This window comes from Alosa pseudoharengus, unplaced genomic scaffold (genome assembly GCF_046254945.1).
Source record: "Alosa pseudoharengus isolate Yale_2024_CS ecotype anadromous, Long Island Sound unplaced genomic scaffold, YU_APseudo_1.1 YU_APseudo_1.1_scf_23, whole genome shotgun sequence".
Taxonomy (NCBI): Eukaryota; Metazoa; Chordata; class Actinopteri; order Clupeiformes; family Clupeidae; genus Alosa; species Alosa pseudoharengus.
Window position 1 is genome coordinate 19,737,836 of NW_027468685.1, and position 12,792 is coordinate 19,750,627.

General features: G+C 42.6%; 1 protein-coding gene across 1 annotated transcript in view; it reads left to right on the forward strand.

Annotated features, from left to right (window-relative positions):
• The window catches only part of LOC143140828 (semaphorin-6D-like), an 85,630-nt gene that overhangs the window by 46,193 nt on the left and 26,645 nt on the right, over window positions 1-12,792 (forward strand). The window contains exon 4 of the mRNA XM_076301946.1: window positions 8,368-8,624. Within this exon, the coding sequence (XP_076158061.1) occupies window positions 8,462-8,624 (163 nt within the window). The 5' untranslated portion in view covers window positions 8,368-8,461. The remainder of the gene's footprint in view (window positions 1-8,367; window positions 8,625-12,792) is intronic.

Here is a 12,792-nt window from a genome sequence, read left to right on the forward strand (position 1 = left end):
CTTCAAAGGCTTACTGGGATGCTGCCCAGAGAAATGGCACATCATGGGACTACAGTGCTGTGCAATCTACACTGCCATGCTGCACTGCAGTGCAGATTAGGGTTTGAGTGTAGGCATGAAAAGCTTGCGACAGATGATCTGTCAGTGTTGCTCATTTTTTTTGCGTGCACTCTAAACCCCTGGATTCAGATAGGGCAATACGGCCACCCAGATGTTCCCAAGATAATGCCTTGTTTGACCTTTTTCATAGGACATCAAAGTAAAATCACATTCCGAAGCGATAAGATAAATTTTGTGGAACAGGATTAGACAATGTAATTTGCTGTTTGCTGTAACAAACTGCAATCCTCTTTGCAGATCGGCTTGCCAAATATAGGCCTAGCTGTTTTCTAATGCAGTCTAGTGGACTGCAGTGTGTTTTCGAGGTTGTGTGTGTGTGTGCTAATACCTCAGACTGGATACTGTCCAACTTCACTTCTAGCTATAATTATGACATAATACATTTAAACTTTTCACCACACTGTAATGCTATACAATGCAGCTATATTAAAATGATACACTGCGTCTTTCAGTAACTCGTCACACTGTAATAGTATATGCACAGTCCGCAAAATGATTACCCTTGGGGTCAGAATTGGGTAATACTTATTATTCAGTGGTTCAATTTAGCTCCTACACTCACAAAAAAAAAAAAAACATTAATCAAGACCATCGCCCAGCATGAGGTGTCATCTCAAAATTCTCCAGGCGTATTTGTCCCCCAATTAGCATGTGGTCTGGTCCAACAGCTGTGTCACTGTAACAGACCTGTTTGTTCGTGGTGTTAATGCCTTAAGACCTCTGCCTCTCATTGGTAAACATGGCCAGCACAGGCACACAGCCTAATTAGCACTTCTGTCTGGATGGGGGCCCAAGCTTCTCATCATGTCTCGTCCGAGTCTGTCGGCTGTGGAGCCTGCGGGTTCTGGGTTTTATTTTTTTTGCAGTGTCAGCCGTCGTACAGACGCTGGTTTTTTTTTTTTAGGAATGTCGAAGTTGTCCTGTTCATATCATATTTTCAGCTAATTCTAGAAAGTAATGCCATGCAAATCGCGTCCTCAAATAAACTGGTCTTGACATGGATCGAGGAATCTTCATATTGCTTTTGATCTTCAGTCTTGATGAGTCATAGCTAACATTTCCTGTCTGAACAGTTTCCACCATCAGTGACAGTTGCTGTTTAGTGTAGAGTCTCACTGTTACTCTTACTGTAATCAGGATGTCTCCATTTATGGGATGGCCTCCATTTTATAATCTGAGATGCAATAAATCCACTTTATGGTGTTATTGTTATACACTATCCACGCTCGTGCCAACAGATATATTGACTTTCACCCTCAAGCAGCATTGTTGCTGTACAAAGTTTCCCTTGCTGACTTTGGGTAAAGTAAACTTTCATCTCCAGGGATCATTGGTAATAAAGGGCTTAGTCTACGCATACCTTGGATCACATTTGTCTGACGTTTGAGGTCCAGTGCCACACTTTGTTTTGAAAATGGACACACATTTGAGGACGTGCCAGGTCAAGTCTGGATTAACTCAAATCCGGAAACACAAGAAAAATAACACCCTCTCCGCCTTTGTGTGTGTGTGTGTGTGTGTGTGTGTGTGTGTGTGTGTGTGTCACTTCGCCCTTACCGGTGTCCTGAATTGAGTGAAAGCATCTGTAGAAATCCTCTCAGGTTGTGAAGGTTTTTGGCAGACGAGAGGCTATTGTCATCACTGGACCCTGCCTAAGTAAATAGATCAGTCCTTGTCCTTCAGTAACCTTCAGTCTCAACGGGGTGCTGCATGATGGCCACCTTGTTAACGCTTGCCCCAAGCCGTCTGTTGCAAACCTCGGCACCAATTCCAATAATTGGTCTAAATCACCCTCAAAAATAACCTTTTATGTCGACGATCCACAGGGCTTTTTTTCGACCACTGAAGGTGTCCTTTCGTAGCCGGCAGTCTTAGTTGAAATGAGATGTGAACACATCTCTGCAGCCATTGTTAGCTTGCCGAGTTAAATTGCATTCAATTACTGTTGTAAGTCAGTTATGAATCAATAGGTTAAAAATGTATTCTATAATGTTGTATTGTGATTGGATTAGTCAGTTTGATATCTAACTGTACGCTGGACGCTGATAAATTCAAAGTCATTTGTGTCATGTGTATTTTCTGAGTGTCCAATCTATTTGTTGCACTGTGTGTGTGTCTGTGTGTGTGTGTGTGTGTGTGTGTGTGTGTGTGTGTGTGTATGTGTGTGTGTGTACACTAATCTGTAACCATGTGACAAAGGACACCTGACCTATTTTTGTGTAATTAGCCATTCTTGAGCCGCCCGCGCGGCAAGGTTATAGACATTCCGCCCAGCGAACAGTACTGCCCTGTGTGCCCCTGCGGCAGTGCGCCAGCTTAGACATCTCAATTTACCGCTCTCTCTCTCTCCCCTCTCTCCTCCTCGTTCCGTTTACTGTTATTGGACTCACATGGTGACCCCATCAGGCTCATTTTTTAACCTGTGTCAAAGCCTCAGAAGAACACCCCAACTCCCCCCACCCACCCACACACACACACACACACACACACACACACACACACCATAATGCTTGGTCGGGAAAGAGCAGGAAATGGAGAAAATGAGATAAATGTTATAATCTCCTCATACTAAACTCCGCAGTCCGGAGGTCAAGGCCCCAAAGCAGAGGGCTGAGGTTATCAGTCCTGCAGTAAGTCAAATGTTATTTGTTAACCAATTTCAGCATTTTATTATGCAGGATGGGAGCGGTGGGTGAAGCACAAGTTAGGTCCTTTATGAGGTTATAAAATCAACTTTTAGAATGGGCATAGAATAACAATAGAATATTGTTAAAATTCTATGAACCAAATAGACTCATAGGCTACGTTTATACGGTGACGATGAAAAGAGAAGACGCAGAAGTGGCTCGTTTAGACGAGCATTCTCAGGGGGAAATCTTTGTTTATATGAAGACGCAAGAGTATGTGATATTCGATTGGATATGCATTCTAGACCGCTGGGTGGTGGTGTGATAGAACCCCGGTACGTCACGCGCAGACATTCTAATTTGACAGTTTAGCCAGAGAGGTAATCAAGGATCTTTGGTTTAGACGGAGACGCAACCCGGGTCGTCTTCAAAACGCTACACTCCGGAAGGAGTCTTCAGATTTTTGCGTCTTCAAGCCCCGATGGCGGGGTCGCCGTGTAAACGAAAGGCACTTATGATAAAATATTGCAATCGTCCTCGTATAAACGGCCCCATAGTCTCTCTCTATGAAACTATCTGTCTACTTATATTCTATAGATAGTTTAGAAGAGAAGGCTGGAAAATGTTATATACCTGCTTCTTTTTACATATAAATGTAGCTAATATGGCCAGTGTAGAGGTGCACATTGCTGTTGTGCCTGGCTGTAAGAATTTAAATAAGTGGTCTCATGGTGGTTACATGTCAGAGATTGTGTATGTGTGCTAATGTGAACTGCAGTAACCCATGTAACCCATGAAAAACACCCTGTCAGGTTTATGTTTTGTTGGCTCCAATTGCGATTTAGAAATTGCTTCCCTGCTCCCTGGCCACAAGGCAAACGGAAGATGAATACCTCAGTTACTCAGCCTCCTCTGCCCTGACTCATTCTGGCTCTCTCTAACCTTAACAGTGTGTGTAAAGATGGAAACTTGGAGGAAACCTTTCATTTTGCATTTTTACATCCGGGGGGGGGGGGGGTGTAAACCCACTTTAAAGTGCCATGTACCATTTTCATCAAATACTGGGGAAATGCGTCACTGTCAGTGAGTACAAGTTAGCCTACAACCCTCTGCCTAGTCGTTATCTGCCATATGATGTGTTTCTGTTGCCTCGTTCCTTGGCAGTTCATGAAATTCTCCCCTCTAAAAGCTTGCTCGGATGAGACCGCTGTATTTTTCACTCTGGAGTGGGCAGCTCTTTTAAGCCTTTGTGTTCTCACATCCCCTCCACGCACCGAAAGGGAACATAGTCCCTCTCAATCCCTTATGGACGTTAGAGGGTCGGCAGACCAGTGATGGGAGCCATCATGGGCCATCTACGAAAGACCTGCTCTCGCTAGAGAAAAGTGGCGACAAAGGTCACCGTGCCACATTTTCAATTTTCTCCCTAGCACCTCTCAGCCCGAAAGCAATTTTCTTGACCACAGACAGACTGCATGGCCCACAGACAGTCCATCTCACTGTTGTGCCAGATGCATACTGAAATGAGCATGTGGGAGTGAGCCACTATCACTGAGCCCTTGGAGTGAGCCAAAAAAAAAATCCACCTCGGCATTCCATAAAGGTGGTTATACTTTATGTATGGCGAACTCCTGTAGAAGCTAGACTTCAAAAAGCCAAACCCAAAAGAGCTTTAAGCACATATGCAGCAGATGCCAAGAGTCCAGTCATTCAGTTTCAAAGTCTTGTCAGTGATCCATCTCCCATTTTCCCCCTCAAGTCAGTGAATCGTAAGAGATACTAAGAGGACAGCTGTGGAGGCAAGAAGAAATGACTAACAGATCAAAACTGCGTCAGATTTTCAATGTTCTTGAACATTGCAGACAATAGAGAAAGAGATGTGTATCGTAATAAAGAATAAAGAAACCAAAAGGAACCAGAATTATGTAATGGTTAATTTCTCACTTAATTGTTCTGTATTATATTTAGCTAATTTGATCAAACAGCCAAATTGGCTTCCAATGACTTCTCAATGACGTCTCAATGTCTTTATTTTGTCCTGACAAGTTGCACTGAGATTAGAATCTTTTGTTTCTGAGAGAGCCCCGGCCAAGGTAGATGTCCCTGGCCTTCTGGCACGAATGCAACATCGATAACAACAAAACAAAGACAAAACAAAGGGATTACTGTACCTCACAGGAACATCATGACAGATTATTAAATCAAACTTTTAAAGCCTTCATGCATGAACACTTTTTGCTGATCAACAAATCACAAGTATCACACCACTCCAATTGTTTTGTCCTAAACAAACACTGAAGGCCAATAACAGATATAAACGTCCAAAACTGTACACCTCCATCCCACAGTCTGACGGAGTGATTGACACCGGCCGCTTGAGATGCATAAGCACGCCTAGCATACTCTCATACTCGCACATCACGTTGACCTCCACCTAATCGTCTTGACGTTTGGTGCCCATAACTGGGTTTGTTTAGGCGGCCTCCACAGTCTTGCCTAGGCTGTCTGGCTGCCCGCCTAATCCCCCAGGAGGCTATGCATCTGAGCGATGCTGGGCTGGGCTGGGCCGGTGGTGTTGTGGGGGTTTGCTGGAGAGACATAAACATCAGCAGCCAGCACTAATGATAATCTTATTTTAATTTATGGCTCTGCAATGGCTGCCTGACCTCACGGCTAAGTGCTCGCGACCCCCTCTGCATCCTAAACGAGGCTTGCGAACACAAGCCGTTATCAGTATCAGGGGGTTGGGGTGGGACTGCATCTCTCATTGGTGCTGACTGGTGCCTGCATTAGCACGGCTAATCCTCATGCCTGGCCCTGTAGAGTCGTTCACTTTGTCCTTATCTCAGTATGGTCTCGGCCTTGTTTTTGTATCTCCCCTCTCTCTGCCTGTCTCTGTATCTCTCTCCCCGTCTCTGAGTCTCTCATGACTCTCTTTCTCTCAGTCTGTTGTATGTCTTTGCCCTTTCGAAACTCATTGAGCGACGTCCCATCTCAATCTTGGCCAATGATGAACTGAAGGTGCCAGTTCCACTCGAAAAGCGATTCTCTCATTGTGGTAGCAAAGTCATCTGCATGTACATATTCAGCCCTTCCTATCGGTGGCAGTCAGGCCATGGAGTGATGTGGCAGTGGATTGAATATTGAATCAATTTAAAATTTAATACAAAAAGGGAATGAGGAGAAAATGAAATACAGAGACAATAAATGCCAATGCTGGACACAAAATACAAGACAGGTGCTTTTACAGGTGCCATTTATTGAAGGGAGTGGTTTTTGTCACGCTAAAATAATAGAGCCAGACTTTTTTGCCTTCTCATTCCCTTTTAAGGTGCTGTTACCCTTTTGTTTGATATTTACTAATGCTGCAGTGTTTATCCAGAATCGTCAAGTTACTTAATGCCACAGAGTCAGAATGATTTTAAGCCCAAACAGCCCAAAAAAAAAACAAAAAAACTTGTTTGATTTGTGAGGAGACAAGGGCAACAAGATATGTCAAAACAAAGCGCTTAAAGGATAGCTTGCATTGCTTGACCTTTGACCTTCAGTTCCTGTTTCTGTCATCAGTCTCCCTTTAGGTATTTACATGGGGCCAGGCAGATGTTTACATGAATGTCAATGCAGCCATGTGGCTCAGCCATTTAAGCCTTGGGCATTGTTAGTGTATCTGACAAAAGCCACAGACAGATGAGCTAAAATACAGTTAGCCTTTAGTTGTCCTATATTGATACGAGTTTTGCTGTCCATTTTTTGCAAACGTGGTACATAAGTGTGTGTAATATATGGTTTTGTTTAGGGTATGTTTCCTTAATAACCAAACTTATTTAATACTATTAGTAAATAAAGAATAACAAAGATAGACTAGTGGTGTCTCATGAGTGTTTAACATTGATGGACCAGTGTTTGAAGCTTTTGTTAACCTTGGCATATTGTGATCTTTGGTATTGTTTAACTTTCATTTTGTTTTTGTTTTTTCATTTTGTTTTTTGTTTTTGTATTTTCTTGTATTGATTTGGATTACACGGCATGCACAGGTATGGATTGTGGTGTGAATAGGTCCAGGGTTAATAGCAATTTCACAAGAGAGTAAGTGTGGTTCAAAATTCACCAAAAATTGCATTGTTGCAGACTCATCAAAGCAAAAAAATAAATCAATAGTGAGTTAAGTGAATTAAAAAGCTGAGCCTGAGAATCTTCCTATGGTCATACAGCCTCAGCCTAGAGTTTGCTCCTGAGGAGTTGCTGAGTCAAACAGTATTATACACTATTATACACCCCAAAATACATCTTTAGTTATTGAAGTTACAATTACTATGATCCCCAAAATACATGTACTTGAAATTGGGACAGAATAGAGAGACAGAGAAAGAGAGTGTTTGAGAGAGTGATGGAACAAACGATGTGTAGTGGTTGGGTTTGTGGTTTTGAGTTTACAGAGGACGCCAAGCTACAGGTGACTTCCTCTTTAACTCAGTGGCGAACACAGAAATGAATAACCACAAACTCATCCAAGTTAGATAGACAAAGCCCTAAATGTTCAACATACTCTAGCTCTTCTTTAAACCCATACAGATATAATATGAAACCTATACAAATATAATTGCTGAAATTGAATCGAATGTAGAGTGAAGACAAAAAAAAAAAACAAAAAAAAAATGGAAACATTGCATCAGAGATATTTCCTACGTAGGCTTTTTCTGTGGGTCTTCCACTAGCATCAGTGGAATGTCTAACTATGATATCACCTGAGAACACCACAGGGGCTTCTGATCAAGTATAAAAACTCTGAATTTTGAGATTGGTATGAGGCTTTCAGAAAGCACGGTGGATCTTGTCAATTCAGCCAGAGATTCTGTCGGCCCTGCAGAAGATCAGTGCTGGTAGAGGTTCTGATGTAAGACAATTCTTTAAACATTTCAATTGGAATTGAATGTCTTCACTACATTTAGAGAGAAACTTTTTGGAGTCTGTTTATGTAGTCTGTTCTATATAAAGGCAGCCTTTCTCTTTGGAGAACTTCCAAATTGTCTGGGCTCAAAGATAAACTCAGAAGCCAAATCACTCACTTTTTTATTATCACTTTATTGAGACAATTATTGGAACCAGTCATTTCATTTTGACATATTTTTAGATACATTTAGGAGTTTCTGTTTGCTACTGAGAATAGTAGCAGTTCTTGGTCATTTGGCTAAGTTAGATGTTGAATATGACTTTGATTAATCATTATAATGATTATGGCAATACCCCCGTAAACACACACACACACACACTCACAGACAATGTATATAACCTCTGTTCCATCATGAACCTGCTGCTATGATTGGGCTTAACATAAAATGGTGGTTTAAATGCATTTGCCTCCAGCTCGTTGCAGTTCATTTTTATTTATCCTGGCATTAAATCAATGTAACCTTAAACGAATTACATTGATTTTCATATCGCATGGAGTGAAATGTCAGCATGTCAGTGAATAATCTGATCAAAAAAAACAGAAATTCTCAAGGGCCCCGATGTCTCTGAGAGAAAGTCTTAATAAAACATGTACCCTTAAACAGTCTCTTCCTCTGCACTATGTTGGGTTGTTTCCTTAAGCCCTCTTTCCTCCTTCTTTATCTGACAGGCAGCGGGTGGGAGACATCAGCAGGTCTGCGCCATGCCGTGCTGAAAAGCCTTCGACAGACCCTCCCCATCCTCCCCTTCATCAGCCACTCGAGATGAGCAGCTCCGCGGCCACCCCGCGGCCCCTCCAGGTGGCCACGCTGTCCACCTTCCTCCTCCCCCTCCTCCTCCTCGTCCTCTGTCATCAACCCCTGGCCTCGGCGTCGCCCTCCCCCTTCCCCAAGGACCTGGTGCCCCTCAACGTGGTGGGCCCGGAGCGTGAGTAGAATACCACTACCTGCTACAAGATCGGCTCAGCTGGGGGGGGTTAAAAGATCAGGGCCGGGTTAGCGGGTCATGGGTAGGGGGTGATGAGGTCACAGCGTAGGAGGTACTAGATGGTTAAGAGTGTGTGTGTGTGGTGTGTGGAGTTTGGCAGTATTATTGCTGGCGTTAGCGCTTTTTTCTTGAGCTCCAGGAGGGATTAGGGACCCTTCATGCAAGAACGTGCGAGCAGAGGAGTGAGCTGTGGGCTAATCCACTTTCGGCATCTCACGCTCACACCCTCCGCATGCCACGTCGCACACAATACACACAGTGAAACATACACACATACACATACACACAAACACATGTACACATACATACTCGCACTCCGTGGGACATATGCAAACTCATTTACAGCATATTTACAGATATTTTAAAAAATGCACCAGCGAAAACAAATGCCATCCAGTATTGACATAAAACGTAAGCCCAGCTGATTTATAGGCCGCATTCCTAACTGCTTTGTGGACTACATCACTTGCGTTTCATTTAATCACACTGTGCATCACAGAAAACAACTTTACAGTACACAGAGGCAGAGACCATCATAAGAGCCTTGAAAGCACTTATTGCTGGCTTCTCTCTTTGCTCTTAACTCTTCAGGCCCCTTGGTGTTTGAAATGCACCATCAAACTATGGTCTAGGGACCAATTCTTGAGTTCAGTTCATTTTGAGCAAGCCTCTGGACTTTCGTCTGATAAGAAAAATAAACATGACATTCACTTAAGTGTCTAGTCCAATCCGAGCACAACTCACAGACACCTTGCTATCTATTTCCCCCTGCTAAACCTCTCCCTGTTGCCCTTCCGCACTGTATCATTTAATTAGCCAAACAGTGAATATGATGACGCTGCGTCTTTGCACGGCTCTAAATTGCCGCCGCTGTGCCAGTGGAGCGAAGCCCGTGGTGATTATTCGGTGTGTACTTTCCCTAAGTCGTTTAAGCAGGAGCAGAGAGGAGGCTGCAGGGAAGGAGCATCCTTTTTTTTAAAAAGAAAGAGAAATCCTTGTCTCCTTAGCTTAGGGACAAATAAAGCAGGTTGCAGACGTAAGCACACACACACACACACACACACACACACATATATTGGCATTCAGTTTTGCTTAGTATTATGTTACATGCCCACACACACTCCTACATACATACACACACACACACAGTTCAGTTTAAGTTTTGTTTTCACTCACTCACTTCAGCTTGTACTTACTGTATTTATTATGACCGCCGCTAGCGAAGCTAGCGAAGCGGTCATATAGGGATTGTCAAAGTTTTTTTTTTTTTTTTTTTTTTTTCCCTCATCTACTTCCTGAAATTTTGGTCAACGATACCCGGGGCACCGAAACACCAGGGCACATGAAATTTGGTGGGTATGTAGCCCCACTAGACTTTTACGGAAAAATTTCGTTTGGTCCCCGGGGGCCACTCCCCCTCCGCGCTGGGCCCCCCGAAACCCAAAAAATGCAGTTTTTCCTCAATAACTACCTGAACCGTGGCACCGAGGATGAAGAAATTTTTATGGTATGTTGGTCTCAAGGGCCCACATCAACTTAGCCCATAATCACTCATTTGTGATTTGCACCCCCCCGGTAAAAAATGAAAATGCAATATCATTCTGCTTTAATCGCCCCTCTCTTCAGTAAAGACGTTCAGAACTGCACCAAATTTTATGTGTATGATTAACCTGACATTCTCTGGGGGTATGCCAAGTTTCGTAGAATTTCATCCATGGGGGGGTCTAAAAAATTAAGTTATGTGTACATTTAGTGACTCTACACTCATTGGCCTGTAGATGGTGGTGCTCACATATACACATGCACACACACACACAGGCACCCACATACTATCGGTATTAGAACGGCCGATACATAATTACAAATTCAGTAGGATTAAAAGAAAGCCAAAATAAATATTCATCATCATCATCATGGCTGCATTTCCAGTATTGGCGATAAGTAGTCGTTTGTCCACTAGATGGCGCATCGTTGCAGTGAGACGTAATTTTGTTGGAAGTTAATCTTAAATGGGTTGGAAAGACACTATGCTTCCTACAAGGACAAGACTGTAGGCTACAGTAGTTTACCGCAGAGAACGTCTAAGGGTAGGATGATTTCTGCATGACATGTAATTCCCATTTCCTCTTGAAGCCGAAATAAATCTGAGAATGTTTATCGGACATGCTTGTTTTTTACTGCAGGTAGGCTACGTTAATCCTATCAATAGCAGAACGTAGGTAAAATAATGTTACCGTTAGCATGGTTGACTGATGGAGGCCAATTTGATTATTGATGTATTTGTAGAAAACCATAAATGCGTTTATAAGCTACCAAGCAAATCGATAACAGCACTAATTGTATCTTTCGACTGTCATCTCATTTGCTTATGACCATAACCTAGGCTACTAACAGGAGCTAAGTGAGTTAGCCACAACACGTTCGCTACGTGATGGTTTTTTAATGGAAAATATATAGGCTACCTGAAAGATAACCTGTCTATGATCCCGTGATGATCTACAATCTCCATTTAAACCAGATGTTTTAGAGCGCACGTTGAGATGTATTCAGGGCAGGGCTGTACCTACACATATTTGTTGCACGTGCTACAAAAATCATTCTTTGCGATGAATGATTTAGTACCAACGTTACAAGGGTCAGATACAGTTTTGCCTATGGCTATTCCGTGAGACTGAGGCGCTTTTTGTTTGTTCGAAGTGCGTGTTTAGGGTGTGAGAGGGGAGTCGATGTGCTTTGATTCCAGCTTGGTAGTTGTAGTCTATGCGATTAAAAAACACGTGTGTGTGAAGTATCCAAACAATGATAACGCTTTCATTATGGCTGCTTTAGCCACAGACCTTGAGCTACTGTACAGTGGGTTGGGTTCCGTTTAGAAGTGTCCACTTCATTCGCCCTTTCCGTGATTCACAGCTACGTGAAATGTATTACTACTGATATGCAAAACTATTAACTTTTTCGCCAAGAGGTGGCAGCTTGATACTGTAAGGTGTAAGCCATTGGTTCCAACGGATATTTTATTTGGGTCGCCAGCATAGCCTAGCGACAATTTGTGTTGTGTAATAGGCCTAGCATAGGGCCTACCTTATATAGCTTATAGTTTGTTAACAGTCACGGTTTTGTCATAACTCCCTCTATGCATTTTTGCATTTAGAATAGCTCTAAAACCGGGGGGCGAACACGTCGCAGGGGGGGCGCCAGTGCGTGGATATCTCAATCGCAAAATTAAACAATATTTCTATCGGGCGCCTACCATGGACTAGGCTGGGTGAAAATCAAAAGATTGCGTCAAAAGATTGAGCTTAACCATTGACCTCATGGTTGCAAAATGCAAGGGAACATGAATCAGCATATTATTTGCACAAACAATAACGGAGAGTAGCTCTTCAACTTTGCCCGTTAAAATGTGTATGAACAGTCTCGCAACGCATTTCATGAAGGCCCTTTGGACATGTCAGTTATTTGCACCACTGGGAAAAACGGCATTTTGTTTTAGACTACTGGTATTTCATTTGTGCATTGACAATAAAGCTGAATATCATTTGAACTAGATGACTAAACTTATGCATATGTAGAAGAAGAAACATTCACAAAAATCCATGACATGACCTCTCTTCTTGATAGCTGTTGAAAACTGCATGGAACTGACAGGGATTGTTTTGTTTAATAATAAATAAATAAATACATTATGCTGCTACCTTCTGCTTTTCCCAAATACAATGTAGCCTACAGGTGTACCTTTCATCATTCCAGTTGCAATGGATGGACTGTGATGAACTGCCCTACTTGTGATTGTTTAGAGATTTTAAAGGTTTTATAACAATGTTACAGATTTTTTGGCCCAGAAACAAATCTATTCACCTTTGCAGCGCCAGTAGGCTACTTTGTGTGCGGAATGTGTGCAAACACACATTTCAAACAAGCATACACAAAAGTTTCAAGAGTGGGGAATGGAGTAGAAGATGGAGACAAATTCATTAATATGATTTATTTTCGCAGAATGGATGTGCAGGACTGAGCGGCGGTCATATTTTGTACCGCTACGCGGTACATCTAGTTTTCTAATTGTTTACGGTTGACCACAGACATTTAGGCAAACTATCAGCCTCTG